Genomic DNA, 15,783 nt, shown 5'->3' with positions numbered 1-15,783 from the left:
TTTGGGGATGGTGGCTAATGGGTACAAGGTTTGTGATAATGAGATAATGAAGATGCTCTAAAATTAGATTAGGGTGATAAATCACAAAACTGTACACTAAAAATTACTGAATTTTATGCTTATGTGAATTGTATCTCAATAGAGTTAAAGAGTTTGGTTCTGCCATTTATTGTCAGTTACTTAACCTCTGTGCCTCAGCTGCCCTATTTCTGAAATGGGAAGAGTACCAACCTTTTGATGAGATATCTAAAGCACTTAGCATGGAGCCTGATATATGGTAGCTGCTATTTTTACACCTCAAGATACAACTACAGAAGACACAATAAGCACCAAACACCATCCAAAGGGAATGGTTTATGTGGTATCTCAGTAGATAACACCACCATCTGCTAGGTGTCCCAGACAGAAATCTCTTCACTCTTCAGTCTCCCTCACTCACCACATGTGATGCCTGACATAGTAAGCAATGAGATAATGGCTGACAGAGTCACCAGCTCTAGGATTCCCAATGATCTTGGGGAAAATCAGCAAAAAGCAGACCAAGTAAGGAAACTAGCACCTTGGATCTTACAGCTGGTCACTTCAAAACAAAATTCTAAAAAGCTGGGTGCCTATTAATGTTCAGGTAAGCAGGAGAAGGAGCAGAAGCACAGAATTTATCAACTCTATAGGATGGTCTTAAAGGGACAAACTTGAATCCCGTATCATTTCTCAAGCTCTTGAAAAGACTGTATCCGTTGGAAGCTGTGAGGATGACCAGAACGCACAGTCCTGCATATTCCCTGGGTCATTTTCCCAAACCTTCCAGAAGCCACCATTGAGAACAGCTAAACCCATAGACACAAGGCCCTGTTCACAACTGTAGATTTCTAAGATGATTCTCAACCTCACTAAGGCAACATCACAAAGGCTAAGATGCAAGCATTTACAATCAATCTGTAGATATTAAAGCTACATGCCTCCCTCATTCACTGCCTAATAAACTTTAACCAATTGCCTGCTATGTACAGTGAGCACCCAAAGGGGAGGCAGATTAGAGATCCAACCAAAAAGAGATTTCTGAAGTCTGGAAAGGGAACTAAGATCTGGTCGTGTTGTTAACAGTTACGACATAAGCTACAGTTGGCTGTAATCCTAGACTGTCCTCTCAGCCAAGGGAGCTCAGAAGAAGATAATGTGCCTGAAAGTAAAGGTAGGAAGAAGGTGTGAAGCACACACAGAACAGAAGGGCATTATCAGAAGCGGCCCAATGTGGTGGGGCACTGGGTATAGAAGACAGCAAACTGGAAAGAAGGCCTCATGCCAGGTTCAGGATTAGAACAACCTCCTATATCAAAGGTTTCAAAACTTTAAAGGGCCTCTCTTAATACACAATCTGATTTTTATTTACTAGTACAGATGTGCTGTAGATCTATGGATTCCCAGATCCTGGCCACACTTACAAGAAGTAGCACCCTAATAGTCTCAGAAGACCTCAAGCAACTATGTGAAACAAGAGAGGCAGAGCCTGTGAGCAAAGTGCCACTGTGGTGAGGGGATGATGCAGGCCCACAGGCCTTCTGGGAGAAACCTGCTTCCCCAGGAGTAGGGCAAGGTCTAAGAATCGTACCATCTCAAGCAGCCTGAAAAAAAAAAAATCAGGCCTGACCCAACTCTGCCCCACTCTCAATCCCGTGACGAACATGCACCGTAACTCTGAAACTCAAGGCTAATGCTATCTGGAATGTCTCCCTCCCTCTCCTCCTCTCAGGTTTGCCAAGTCAGTTATCTAGAGGAGTCCAGGTAATCAGAACACAAGTAAATGGAGTGTTCAATTAATACCCCAAACTGCCTAATTAGTAAGTACCAGTGGTTTGCCTTGAATAACCAATTTGGAAGGGGGTTAAAAAAAAAAAAAAATCAAAGCCAGCAATATCAGATGGGGAACAGATCTACTTTCCTTATGTGTACAATAGGGATAAAAGTAGTAACAAGGTCTCACAGAGCTCTTTGTGAATTAATGCATATAACATGCTTGCCACAGTACCTGGAACATAATTATGTGCTGAACAGATAAATGTTCGCTATCAGTAGTATCACTACTGCACCAAGGGCTCAGAGGCCACCACAAGGATCGCTGAATAAAAGACTATTTGCTCATTAAAAGAGAATAATGTACTAAAGAGTCAGGCAAACTACTCTTTTGAAGGCCCCAGGCCCTTCTATGCCTAACGTTCCTAATCGTTTGATTCAGAAAGCTTAATCAAAAGGACTTAAGACAGGACACAAATCAAACTGCCCAAAACCTGTACCTACTGCAGAATTTAGCAATCCTTTAAACTCTTCAGCTAAATGAATTCAGTGTCTCATCTTCAAAACACATTATCTCTTATCCACACCCATACTTACACACCCATTACTCTGTATATTCTATCCTGACTGATCACTTTATAGGTCTGAGTTCCTACCAATGTTTTACCATAAATACAAACAGTTTTCTCCCTGGGTTATACCACTCTTGTCTGGTAGTTTTCAGTTACTTCTGGCATATTTTGCCCTTAAATGGGACCATTTGCTAGGTGTTTGTTTTTTTTTTTAAAACCTTTATTTGGTCTTTCATGATGAACAGGAAAGGAGGCTTTAAGACAGATCAGAAGCTTAGAATGCAAATCTTAACACTATTGACAACTATGGATCAACGGAGCAAATTACTTGGCAAAGCTAGAAATGAAAAGCAGGAATTCTTACTGTCAGGGACTAAAACTGATGTCAAGATAAAACTAGTTGTACCTACTTACTGTCAGAATGAACGGCTCATGATGAATCTCTATGGATACAAGCTATTTTATAGCAGGCCTCAATGTTCTCCTGGTCAATAGGTGAAAATGGACACTCCCATCATGAACCAACACTGGTCTCCTACACCAGTAATTCTCAACTGGTTGGGACAGGGAGACAACAGACAGAAAAAAAAAAAAGCATTCATTTTTTCCAGAAGGGAAGAATCTTCCCCCAAAACTGAATCAGTGTTTCACAAAGCAGAACACAGGACAGCCTGTGGAGTACAAATACTAAATCTACCATTTAGGTATGTTCTAGGAGCCTTGGTTGTCTTGGGTATTCAAGTGGAGTACCACCTACTTCGCAGACTTTGTAGTAATGAGAAATCTATAAAGCGCCTGGATAGGCTCAGCCCAGTGAAATTCACCAAGAAGCTTATTTACTTGTTTAGCACAGAACTGGAGGTTTTTCTCCATTTGTGGTTTGAAACTGTCCCTCATAACACTTTAAAAGCCTGAACCCATGCCACATAGCTATGTGTTCTAATTAAAGAATAATATGCCCAAATTTTATACTTATTTGTATGCTAGAACAGTCTAATTGGAAATACTGGTCTTGCCTTCAGATGTCATACAATCCAGGATCAACATGGTAATAGGATGGCCATTCTTTTAGGTCAAAATCCTGGTCTGGGGTTATTTAATGGTCATAATGAATGCCAACTTTACCATCTCTGGGTTGATATAATTTGCCTTTAATCAAAAACACAATACCTATATTGCAGACCTCAAGACCATTTCTGCTAATTATTTACTATGGATTCATGAAAGCCAGTTGAGAGATTTAAGGAAGACTCTCTGAAGGGCACACACTTTACTCTTCAAGACGGAATTTTAACCTGGGGTCCACAGATCACAATCTACTAAGCTTCCAGCAAAACTGTGTTCACATTAAAAAATTTTCTGAGTGGGAATGCAAGCTGGTGCGGCTACTCTGGAAACCAGTATGGAGGCTCCTCAAAAAAATTAAAACTAGAACTACCTTATGACCCAGCAACTGCACCAGTAGGTATTTATCCAAGGGATACAGGTGTGCTGTTTCGAAGGGACACATGCACCCCAATGTTTACAGCAGCACTATCAACAATAGCCAAAGTATGGAAAGAGCCCAAATGTCCATCGATGGATGAACAGATAAAGAAGATGTGGTATATATCTACACATACATACAATGAAGTATTACTTGGCAATCAAAAAGAATGAAATCTTGCCATTTGCAACTACGTAGATGGAACTGGAGGGTATTGTGCTTAGTGAAATTAGTCAGAGAAAGACAAGTATCATATGACTTCACTCATATGAGGAATTTAAGAGACAAAACAGATGAACAGAAGGGAAGGGAAATAAAAGTAATATAAAAACAGGGAGAGGGACAAAGCATAAGAGACTCATAAATATGGGGAACAAACAGGATTACTGAAGGGGGTATGGGAGGGGGGATGGGCTAAATGGGTAAGGGGCATTAAGGAATCTATTCCTGAAATCATTGTTGCACTATATGCTAACTAATTTGGATGTAAATTAAAACAAAATAAAGCGTTAGGTTGAAAAAATTAAGATTAAAAAAATTCTGAGAATAAGATTTTCTAATTACATCTTTTTTAGTTGAAAGCATTCATCTTGAACATTTAGGTTTTGTTTAATTAAGATACACCAACAGTATATTGGGGGCAATATACTTAGATGCCCCTGAAGAACTAGTTCACAGATGTACTTCGGCGATTTGCTTTTATCTTTATAGTAATAAAGCTAAAAAAAACCTCTATAGGATTTACACTCATGATTCTGAGAATACTGTTTAACCACAATTCTGAACAGTCCTTATATGAACAACCACTTACAAAAATGTTATTCAGACCAAAGATTAGGAAATGGCTACAGTTTCACCTGAGGAATTGACAGGTTATCTTTATGAAGAATGTAAATCATCTAGCCAAATTTCCACCTTTGCTTTGGTCACCTGGTCACTCAAAGCCAGTTTCTGGTTGAACTTCAATGAGTCTGTAGCTAAGAAGTGCTTCTCTATGTTTGACTTTCTCCTTGACCCTTACTTGTCCATTCTTAACTGAAATTCCACCTCGAGTCTTCTGTGCAACACTGGAAGGAATTAAAATTTATTATGTTGGTCCATACAAAACTGCCAATACTCAACCTTTTGCAACCAACAAAATGGCAGCTTCACAGAGTTCAATCTAGTATTTCATAAGTACTAAAAGCCTGTTATTAGATTTTGAAATTACAGACAGATAAAACATAATCCCTGCCCAAAGGAGAATTAGTTAAGTGGGAGAAGAAAATCTAGTTAGGTAAATGGAGATTGAGGTAAGCACAAAATGCTACACACAGGAGAAGAATAAATTAAGGTATCTGGAATAGTGTGACAATTCAGACTTGCAAGCTAGAGTCTAATGAAAAATCAGAATTTCCGTAAGTGTGGGAAGAACAGACAAGCAGAGAATAAACACAGAGTGGATACAGAACACAGTAAATTCAATGAAAGAAAGCAGAGGAATAGGGCTGGATAGGGAGGTTCACCAGTAATAAAGGAGAAATGGCTGCAGGTCCTTACAGAGAGACAAAATAAATCCATCACCAGATACAAAATTCAAGATACCACCCCTTCTTCCTCTCCTTCATGACCTGACTTTCCTCTCTTCTCCACTGGTTCTTTCCCAACAATCTGTAAGTATGCCCAAGGCTCTCTCATCTTTAAAAAAAAAATCTTCCTTGACTTAAAACATCCTCCCAAGTCACTGTCTTCTTTCTTTTGCTCTACTACCAACCTTCTAAAAAGGTGCTATACTTCTTAACCCATTTGTCCCCTGAACCCACGATATCCTGCTGGCACAAAGCTGCAAAAAGACACCACAGAACTCCTAAATTAAGGACTTCATAGTTGCCAAACCCAACCAACATTTCAAGTTCATCTTACTTGCTATTTTGGGGGATCTGATCCTTAACTCTTCTCCACTCATTTAATTCAGGAACCCCTTTCTTCTGGATCTCTCTTTTCTGATTAGTTTTCAGTTTCCACAGAGTATATCTAATGCATCTCTCTCTCCCTCCTCCCTTTTTCTTTCTTTCTCCCTTTCTCTCCCTCTCCCTTTCTCTCCCTCTCCCTCTCTCTCATACACACACACACACATGCACACACACGCACGCACACTATAAACTCAGTCTGGAAAAGGAAATCCTACAATTTCCAGGACAGGTTTATGAGAACATGAAGGAAATATTTAATACCACGACTGCTCAAGAATATAGAGAACACACGGCCACCAAAATTGTAGCTCTTGTCACACTTACCTATCAAACTGTTAGCTATATGCACTGTTAGCTCTGCATTTTATAAATGGTAAGGCCCTCAAAGACCTTCATTGAAGCAGTACTCAGTATCATATCTGCCACATTTGCAGGTACTCAATTCAGACACTACAGGAAGGCAGACCCATATCACATGCCTTTCACAGGCATGTTCGACCACCTCAATCACAACCTCCATAAATGGTAGTGACTCCTTTCTATAATGTTAAGACAGGATGAAAAATAAAAATTTAGTCACCAATTCTAGCTCTGTCACGGTCAAAGCCCCAAGCCACTCAAAGTCATTTCAGCAGTTGGGAGTTTTAAACCCCTCAGACCAGAGACAATTTACATGAACAAAAAATAAAGAACGCATAACAACATAACCTGGTGATTGCAGACCCAAAGATTACAATTACATTTACTGATTGTATTCTCATCATATGCCAGGAGCCATTCTGGAGACAGAGGGTAAATAAGACAATCCCTGCACCCAAGGAGTTAGTCTAATGGGAACACAAGCACATCGAGTATGTTACATGCTATTTTGTAAGCTCAACAATAAATATATAAAGAAATAACAAGGGTATTAGGGAGGTGAAAATATTAAAAGGTTTTACCATACAGTCATAGTAGGAGTGGGGAAGGCAGTCTGGCAAAAAAAGAACATGTACAAGGGCAAGGGGGGATGAAATGGGTGCTTTCAGGCAACTAGAAGTTCGCTGTTGCTAGAATTTTAATGGCAAGGGACACTATGCTATGACCCAGAAGTTGCACTCAGGCTCCCATATACAAGAGAAAGAAGTATGCAGGACTATAAAAAGGCAGGTACAATAGTCACAGCAGTTTTATACTCAAACTGTGAAGAGAAACAAAACACCCACAGTGCTGGTGGTCCCCAAGACCACCCCCAGATTTGATCAATTACCAAGAGGACTCACAGGACTCAGCATAGAGTGGTACTCAGCACATACAGCTAATTATTACAGCCAGAAGATACAGAGAAACACCAGCAAAGGGAAAGGGCACACGGTTCAAAGTCTGGGGGAAATCAGGTACAAGCTTCCAAGAGTCCTCTTACAGGAGAGTCATAGAAGGTAAACTTAATCGCTTAGCTCCCCCCAGCAACAAGTTGTGACAACACACCTGAAATGTTGCCAACGAGGGAAGCTTGCTAGAAACTTGGCTCCCAGGGTTTTTTATTGAGGGGTGGTCACAAAGGCAGCCTCTGCCTGGAATTCCAGACTCCAGGAGGGAAGCAGGTATTCAGCATAAATCACATTGCTTGCACAGTTTAGGTGTAGTAATTCACTCTATTAATTCTGGAAATGGTAGGATTATAGCAATCAATTTGGGATTCCACTGCAACTTGTAGAAATCTCAGATATTAAATTAAGCGGGGGGGGGGGGGGGGAAGGGGGAGTTGTCAGACACCAAAGAATGCATGCTACACGATTTCATTTGTAAGTTCAAAAATGGGCAAAACCAATCGATGACAACAGAAGTCAGAACAGTAGTTCATTGGGGGGGGGGGGGTCAAGGGTGAGATACAGAATGGCAAAGGGCACAGAGAATCTTAACAAGTGAAGGGAACATTCTAGATCTTCATCTGTGTGGCAGTTTCTTAGGTATATAAAAATAACATCAACACGTAAAAACTAACCAAGCTATACACTTACAATTAGTGCCTTTTACCATATGCACGTTCTCTCTCAATTTTAAAAAGATTCAAGGGGGAGACCAGTAGACCACTAGACTGAAGCCAGACCATGATGGGCTTCGTACGCTACCAAGGGGACTGGCCCTTACTGTGTGGAAGCAGTTCTCCAAGTGAGGTCTGTGCACTCATGAAGGTCCCCAAAGCCCTTTCAGAAGCCCACACGGCTAAAACTACTTTCATAACCTTAAAATACGAATTTCTTTTTTCACTATGCTGACATCTGCAATGATGATACAAAAGTAACGAGTGGGTAAAACTGGCACCTTCGCAGGAATCAAGGCAATGCCAATAAACTGTACTAGAAGTGACTCTACTCTTCCTGCTCTGCAATCCCAGGAGGATAGGTCTGAGGAGCAACAGGACCACTAGTATGGTGGTGCTCCAGAGTGGTGGGTGTGAGCAGCCAGGAACTGAGGAAAAAGGTAAAGACCAGACTGAAAATACTGAAGGGAGGCCTGAACTAGCAGTGGCCATGGTAAGGGAGAAGGAAGGAAAGGTGGCAGGGGCTAAGAGAGACACAGAGTCAGACCACATCAAGGCTTTATAGTTTCCAAAGGAAAGCTGCAAATATGTATTTACCTAGTGTCTGTACTAGGGCCTCCAGTAACTGAAAAATTTTAAAGAAAGGGGGTGCCTGGGTAGCTCAGTCGGTTCCAGAGTCCAACTTCGGCTCAGGTCATGGTCCCACATTTCCTAAGTTCGAGCCCCCATGGTGTTTGCTGCTGTTAGTGTGGAGCCTGCTTCAGATCCTCTGTCCCTCTCTCTCAGCCCCTCCCCTGCATGTGCTCTCTCTCAAAAATAAATCAACATTAAAAAAATAAAAATCAAGGGCGCATGGGTGGCTCAGTCGGTTGAGCGTCCGACTTCGGCTCAGGTCGTGATCTCGTGGTCTGTGGGTTCAAGCCCCGCGTTGGGCTCTGTGCTGGCGGCTCGGAGCCTGGAGCCTGTTTTGGATTCTGTGTCTCCCTCTCTCTGACCCTCCCCTGTTCATGCTGTCTCTGTCTCAAAAATAGATAAATGTTAAAAAAAAAAATTTTTTTTAATAAATAAAAATCAGAATACCCAAACACATTCTCTCCCCCTAGAGGATACTACAGTCTAGTGGGGGGGGGGGGAGAGACTAATTGGGTAGAGGGGATAGAATCAGATTGGCCCCAGGAGATGAAGTAAGGGGAAAGAATTGGTTCTGTTTTTAAAACTGCTGGGTTCACGGTACTTCAGCAAGATAGAACTCATTCAGTAAGCCAGTCAGAACTATGGATTCTGAGAACAATCAGGGCTGGGCTCAAGATAACTGCTTTCCTCCAACAAAAAGCTACTCCCATACCTTTATCCAAGAAGACAGACTTCTGGCCATGATGCTAAACCTGTTAGGATGGTACATATATCAGCATATAATGTTGGCCAAGAATAAAGAAACCAGTAACGCTATTACAGTTGGAGAACAACCTCAAACCTGGTCACACAGAGAGAGAACTAGTGCTGCAAGAATATACAGGCCCTCTGTATAAAGGGACAAGAAAGAGCCAACAGAATGAACCATAAGGAATGTGGCATTCAGGGGGATGAGAAAGCTTGTAAGTGCCAGGACAAGAAAAGATCAGACAGGGCAAGGGGAAAGCTATAGAGTCTCATGAGACTGAGATTTTAAGTCTCAGAGACCAATATAGCAAAGGTCAAGGTGCCTGAATTCTAGAAATACCCATCTGGAAAGGAAGAGACCAGAGTTCAAGTTCTGGCTCTATCATCCACTCGCTGAATGGACTTAAAACAACCACTTTTCATTCTCAGCTTAATTCTCTCATCCGTGAAAATAGCCATTAGGATCTGCGTTGTCAACTCCAAGTTACATCTGGGAGACCGACAGGTCTCTAATATCTTCTAAGCTTCAAAACCATTCCAAAATTATAGCTTAAAACAAACAAACAAACAAGCACAACAGTCTCAGGAGAAAGGACAGACTTGGGAGACAGATGGTATCAGAGCCAGAAGCCAGGAGCACAAAGCCAGAATGCAGAGAGCACAGGTGTTAAGTAGTAAGAGATTAAGTGTTCTGTCAAAAGGAAAAAAAAAACAAAAAACACAAAAACAGCTCAAGGTAACTGCTTTCCTCCAACAGAAAGCTACTCCCATACCTTTATCCAAGGAGACAGACTTCTGGCCATCGTGCTAAATCCGTCAGGATGGTACACATATCAACATATAACGCTGGCCAAGAATAAAGAAACCAGTAACGCTATTACAGCTAAGTTACTCCCAGAATCAACAGCTAGATACAACCGTGACCCATTTTTCACACACAAATCAATCTTTAGACCTGCCCTCTAGGGATTCTACAATTACCTCAAGGCAAGTAATCACAAAATGCCTTAAAAATCAAAACAAAGAGTGTTCACTCACTATAATCCAACAAGTGTTCCAACCATACAGCAATACTAAAAAAACAAAGTAGAATTCAAACGTTATCCATGCCTAAGGGTTCTTCTGCGCTACTGAAAGCAAAGCTCTCCCCCAACTAGTCAGGGATTTCTCCCTCCCCCCCACGCCTGTTATTTAAAAACATATTATACGTTAAGGAAGCAAAATAATCCCTGACTGGAGGCTTTTTAAATCCTAAATAAGAAAACTTACTGAAAATTATGTTTACAATGCAAATTTAATACTGAAATTTAGTTACGGACTTTTTATGGAAAGTCAGATAATTTTCCCCATAAAATATAGGAAATATTAACACACATTATGTACCTTGGTTCATTCCACCTTTTCAGATAGTTTATTATAACAGATATGTCTTGTTTGGGGGGGGGGGCTCCTACCTTGAACATAAAAACTTTCAGCACTTAAAATTTGTGCTCACTGAAGTGGCTGAGCTCTCATGAGGAGGTATAACCAAAGCAGGCTGCAACAATGGCAGGAAAGAAAACAAAGCACTTCCAAGGCTGCAATGTGGGGGGCCAAGGAGGCAGGTGCGATCAAGGATTCTTGGCTTTAAATCAAACAACAGATTGAAGCTAAAATTCTTGTAGCCTCCTCTACTCCAACCTCTGGGTCCAACCCCCTTACTAACCCCCTCACCCTCTATCCCCAGGCTTTCTGGCAAGTTCTCCCCAGAGTCAGTACAGCTTAGATACTGCCTAGGAAAAGCAGATTTGCAAAACAGGATGGGATTAGCACAGCTCTCCCATAGGAAAGAAAATAATTTGTTATTTGATCCTATGATTTCTTTTACTCACTCCACCACTAGCTACTGAAGATAACAGCCTACCCTTAATATCCAGGTTTGGTATGCATTCCTGTCCCAAACTTCAAGCCAGAGGTACAAACCCACTAATTAATTTGCACTTCAAACAAACACATAATTTTAGGGAACGGTCACTTAGACAAGGGACCTGAAACCAATGAATGAGAAAATCTGCACAGATATTGCCTATCACGTAAACACTAAAGTACCAGCAGAAAGCTACTTTAGTCATCTCACTCTTCCTGCCCACCCCCAAATTCACAAACACTAAACTCCTGAGTGCTTGGGCTAAAAAGGTCTGCTAGAAAAGCAGCTGGAAACAGGTAACATTTTAAAGCTTCCAACCTTCCAAAAACTGTCCAGACCACAGGTTTAAAAAAAAAAAAAAAAAAAAAAAAAAAGCTATCAAGTCTATATTTCTCTGAATTTTCACAGAAAAATCCCTCTGGCAAAATGGTCTTTACTGCTTTATGCTTTAAACTCTTTGGGAATAAAATACAGAAATAAAAGGTACAAATCCCTTTACCTCTGCTAGTTTAGCTCTGTACACTGCTGCCAGTCTAAATTTTACTGTTTTACCCAGAATGAAAACCCAGTCTCTCATTCCTGGCAAAGAGAGGCATCTTACGCCCTGGAAGCTTATTCAAGAAGATCTCAGTAAGTACTGCTAAAACCCCTATTAATTCTTCCTGGAAATCTAGGAGGCATGATTTTGGGAATCTTAGCTATGAGAGAAAAGGTGAGACTTAATAAGCCACATTCTCCTTTTGGAGTCTTCAAACAATTATCTAATTTCACATTTGCCTAATCTCAAAAGTTATTAGAATTTTAACTGTCCTGAAAAAGGAAAGTCTTTTGTGCAGAAGGTTGGGAGGGTCACCCCCGCCCCAGTGGGAGGAGCCCGATTTCTCCAGACCTCAGGCTCTCTCAGATCAGCGAACCGCTCCGACACACATGGTGGAATGATAGACGCAGCACATTCCTCCCGACGGCAACGCCGCTGCACTAATGCTCAGAAGACCCACACTGACTTCCACAACCAGACATTCCCTCCAACGCAGTTAAGTAAGGCTCACTTTGCCTGTAAATGGGGCTCCAGCACAGCACCGCATTGTCTCTACAAACTACATCACCAGTAAGCCTTGACCCCCTCGGACATACCGGAATACACAGACTATCACGTTGAGCTACGGCACCAGAAAGACCTAGGTTCACACTTGAATTTTATTCCTTAATAGCCCTGTGACTTGATTTCAGAGCCTGTTTCCTCATTTACAAAATAGGGGGGGGAGGGGACACCCAAAAGGAACATTTGAAGACCGAGATCCCAAAACTAGTCTAGTCCTCACCTTGAATCTGCTCTTCAGAGACAGATTACCTTTGGTCCTACACTATTCAGTTTAATTGCTGCATTTAAAACAGACCGGCAGCTTTAGCTAGGAAGAAAAAAATCAAAGATCCATCAACCTGGGCCCACATTTTTGTGTGGCAACAACCAGCTGCTCCCTTCAGAGAGACGGAAATTCTGTGGTTCCGGACGCACTACAACTCTGCCCTCCTCTCCCCACTTCGCTCCTTTATATTACCTCGGGCCCCTGGAGGGATGGGAGCACACAACCAGCTTTAAGGATTTAAAACAAAATAAACAGCTCGATGACTCATGAAGATACCGAGCCACTATCGAGAGCTCACTGGCTAACAACTTCGGCGTTAAGCCTGGGGTCTTCTTCCACTTTCTGCCTCGTGAACGCTGCCAGGAGGCGTGCCACGGCGGCAGAAACCACAGCACCACGGCCGCGTCGGGTGCCCTGGGCGTGCTTCCACGGTCGCCCACGCCGTGCACCGCACCGGCTCGCGTACAGCTGGCCCAAAGTCCCCTCCACACGGGGGGCCCGGGCGCGGGAGAGGATTGGAGAACGCGCCTTGGGAGGAGGGGTGGCAGGCGTTTTGCGCTCACGAACACGCACCTTCACGTAGGGAGGCCGACCTCCAAATCCCACCGCCAGGCCAACTCGAGCTCGAATTCGATCGCTGGGACAAAAACCAACCCCGACGGCAACGTGCTCTGGGAGCACGTGCGGCTCAAAGCCAGCGCCACCGGGAAGGGGAGAAGAGCGGGGGGGGGGGGGGGGGCCTGGGCGCTCCCGTCCTCACCGCCCCCGCCACACGTAGCCCGGAGCACCCCGAGCTCCAGAAACCAACCCTCCTTGCATTCCCTTCCTCACCCCGACAGAACCCCCCCCCCCCCCACCGACCTGAGCTTCCCGGGCTCCGGGCGGCCCGTACGGAGTCCTTCCTCCCCGTCAGCCGCGCGCGTCCCCAGGCCCGGCCCGAGGGCGCAAGCTGGCCGTCACCTGCGCTCCGGGAGCGGCCGGCCGCACACCTGCGCCTCCCAGGGCGCCAAGCGCCCCGCTGGCCCCTCGCCCCGACGGATGACGCAGAGTTTACTCGGTGCCCGGGGAGGCGGCGGAGCGGTAGCCAGGGAGACCAGAGGCGGCAGCTGCCGCGGAGCTGCGGCGCCCGGCGGTGGGGGGAGGGGGGGCCGGGGGGGGGGGCCGGGGCCGCCGCCGGGTTCTCACGGCCGCGGCCGATCTCCCTCCCCAGGCGCGAGGCTCCCGCGGGGCGCGCGCCGCGGGGCGAGGCCTGCAAGGTGCACGCGGCCGCGAAACCGGGCTGCGCGCCCGGGCCCGGGTGCGCCTCGGCTTCTCGGCCTGTCGCAGGCCCTCGGGCGGCGCTGGGCGGCTCACGAGGGCTCCGGCCCGGCCTCCCGCCCCCGGGAACAGGGCTACAAAGTCAGGGGCGACCGCACGACACACAACGCCCACTCCGCGAAAAAGCCCGGGGAACGACGCCCAGTGGGACCGCCAGGGGGTGAGTGGCCTGTCCTCGGTCTGGGTCCCGTCGGCCCCACCGGGGCCTTTCTAGCCAGCTGCCCGCCCCCGCCCGAGGCCGGGGCGCACGCCGCACCCGCCTCCCCCCAGCTGGTGCAACTGGCCCGAACCTGGACTGAGGGGAGAATGACAGAACCGGGGCGCCACAGGCACGCCGGGTCCTCTCTCCCCCCCGGCCGCCCTTGGGGGAAGCCGAGGCAGGTGCGGCCTCCGCTCCCTCCACAGCCGCGCCGCCCCCACGCCTGCACGGCCGCCCGCCGGCGTCCGCAGGACCCACCTCACCTCAGAGCCGCCAGCCTCCCCGGCGCGAAGCCCGGGCGCACGTGCCCGACGACCACCCGCGTGGGACCCTACCCCGCCAGCCCCGCCCCCAGAACGCGGCTCCGGCACAATCGAACGTGTGAAGCCACGTGACCTCCCGGGCCGGGAAGCGCGGTCCGCACGAGGGGCCTGATCCCTCCGCCTTAAAGGAGCCGTGCCCGCTACCGTCGTGGCACTCTCAGATCGGCGTAGGTCCGGCGCGGGGGTCTCCACCGCCGGCAGCCCCGCCCCACCGGGCCACTCACCCCCGCCGCCCACTGGGTACGAACGAGAGTTGCGTGGGGCCCTCCGAGGTGCGTGAGCTCCTTGCGCCGGCGGCTTCGGGTCTCACGTGCGACGGCTGCGGGAGAAGGAAGTGCTCCCGGCGCCGAGGCGCCTTTCCGTCCGGTCGGCTCCCGTCTGGACATACACTCGAGGCCACCGGGAGACCGCAGTGCAGCCTGGAGGCCCCGCCGGCCGCCCCCGGAGGGCCGCGGCGCCTTTAAGCCCAAAGGCCCTGAGTCACGAGGAGGCTCCCTGCCCCCCCTCGCACACACTCCTCCACGAGGCCCCACGCCCGCGGGCACGTGACCCGCGCCCCGCCCGGGGCTCGCGCTCCTTCGGCGGGGGGGAGGGGGGCGGGGAGGAGCGGACCGCCGAGCCGGCCGAGGCTGCGCGCGGACCGTTAGCTGCAGCGGCCGGGACCGCGCCCCGCCCGGCCCCGCCCCGCCCCGGCGGGCGGCAGGCGGCTCTTACCAGCGGGAACGCCATGGGGCCGGCGTGGCCCTGCGGGACGGACGGGCCGGCCGGCGGGCGGCGAGCCGGCGCGGCAAAGGACGCGCAGACACGTGGGCACTGTTTTTGCAGCAAGCCGCACACAGCGCCGCGCCCCGGGCCGTTTATAAAGCCCCGCGGAGCCGCGCCCCCCCGCCCCGGCCGGATGCGAAGCACCTGTGTCGGCCCCGCCCGGGCCCCCGCCTCCGCCCGCCCCGCCCCTCCCTGCAGGCCCGGCCGAGGGCTCGGCCGCCCACCCGGAGCTGGGCTCCAGGACCGGGAGGCCGGAGGCCCACGCTTGAGCGCGCTACTCACCTAGTGACCCTGCCCAAGTCACTTCTCTGCGGGGCCTCACTTTTCCCCGTGTGGGACTTACAAGCCGCTGCGACGCGGCGGCGGTGTGGTTTGTCAGGAGAGCCCCGTGCCGGTGCTCCTGTTCTTCCAAGGACCCCTCCAGGGCGGGAGCCGGCCCTGCGCGCCCCTGCCCTAGCCCGTGCCCTTGCCCCTGTTCCCGGACTCCGGCAGGCGCGCGCTCACACTAGATCGGCTGCTCCCGGGGCTGGAAGGGGGGCGCGTCGGGGGATTCCGGAAACTTCCTAAGACACTCGGGGCCCTCTTTGGGCCGCAGTTCCCTGGGGAAACCAATCCCGACGCTCCTGCCGGACTGTGATGGGACTTGACGGAGTGGGGACGAGGGACAGGGCGGCGGCCACGGGGCAGGAGAAACCACCGTGA

At 47.8% G+C, this 15,783-nt stretch overlaps 1 protein-coding gene across 9 annotated transcripts in view; it reads right to left on the bottom strand.

Moving 5' to 3' along the window:
- CPEB1 (cytoplasmic polyadenylation element binding protein 1) overlaps positions 1 to 15,129 on the bottom strand; it is a 90,612-nt gene extending 75,483 nt beyond the window's left edge. For 2 of the 9 annotated variants that reach the window (XM_043554656.1, XM_043554666.1), the window contains exon 1: positions 14,541 to 14,761. In XM_043554656.1, the coding sequence (XP_043410591.1) occupies positions 14,541 to 14,702 (162 nt within the window). In that variant the 5' untranslated portion in view covers positions 14,703 to 14,761. Of the gene's footprint in view, positions 1 to 2,777; positions 2,884 to 13,338; positions 13,585 to 14,256; positions 14,382 to 14,540; positions 14,849 to 15,030 lie in introns of those variants that run through there. The other 7 variants (XM_043554660.1, XM_043554659.1, XM_043554658.1 and 4 more) reach the window with 7 other exon arrangements.
- Between the last annotated feature and the right edge of the window lie 654 nt (positions 15,130 to 15,783).

The sequence above is a fragment of the Prionailurus bengalensis genome, chromosome B3 (genome assembly GCF_016509475.1).
Source record: "Prionailurus bengalensis isolate Pbe53 chromosome B3, Fcat_Pben_1.1_paternal_pri, whole genome shotgun sequence".
NCBI classification, from domain to species: Eukaryota; Metazoa; Chordata; class Mammalia; order Carnivora; family Felidae; genus Prionailurus; species Prionailurus bengalensis.
The sequence above is the reverse complement of the archived record's forward strand: the minus strand, read 5'-3'. Positions and strand labels throughout refer to the sequence as shown.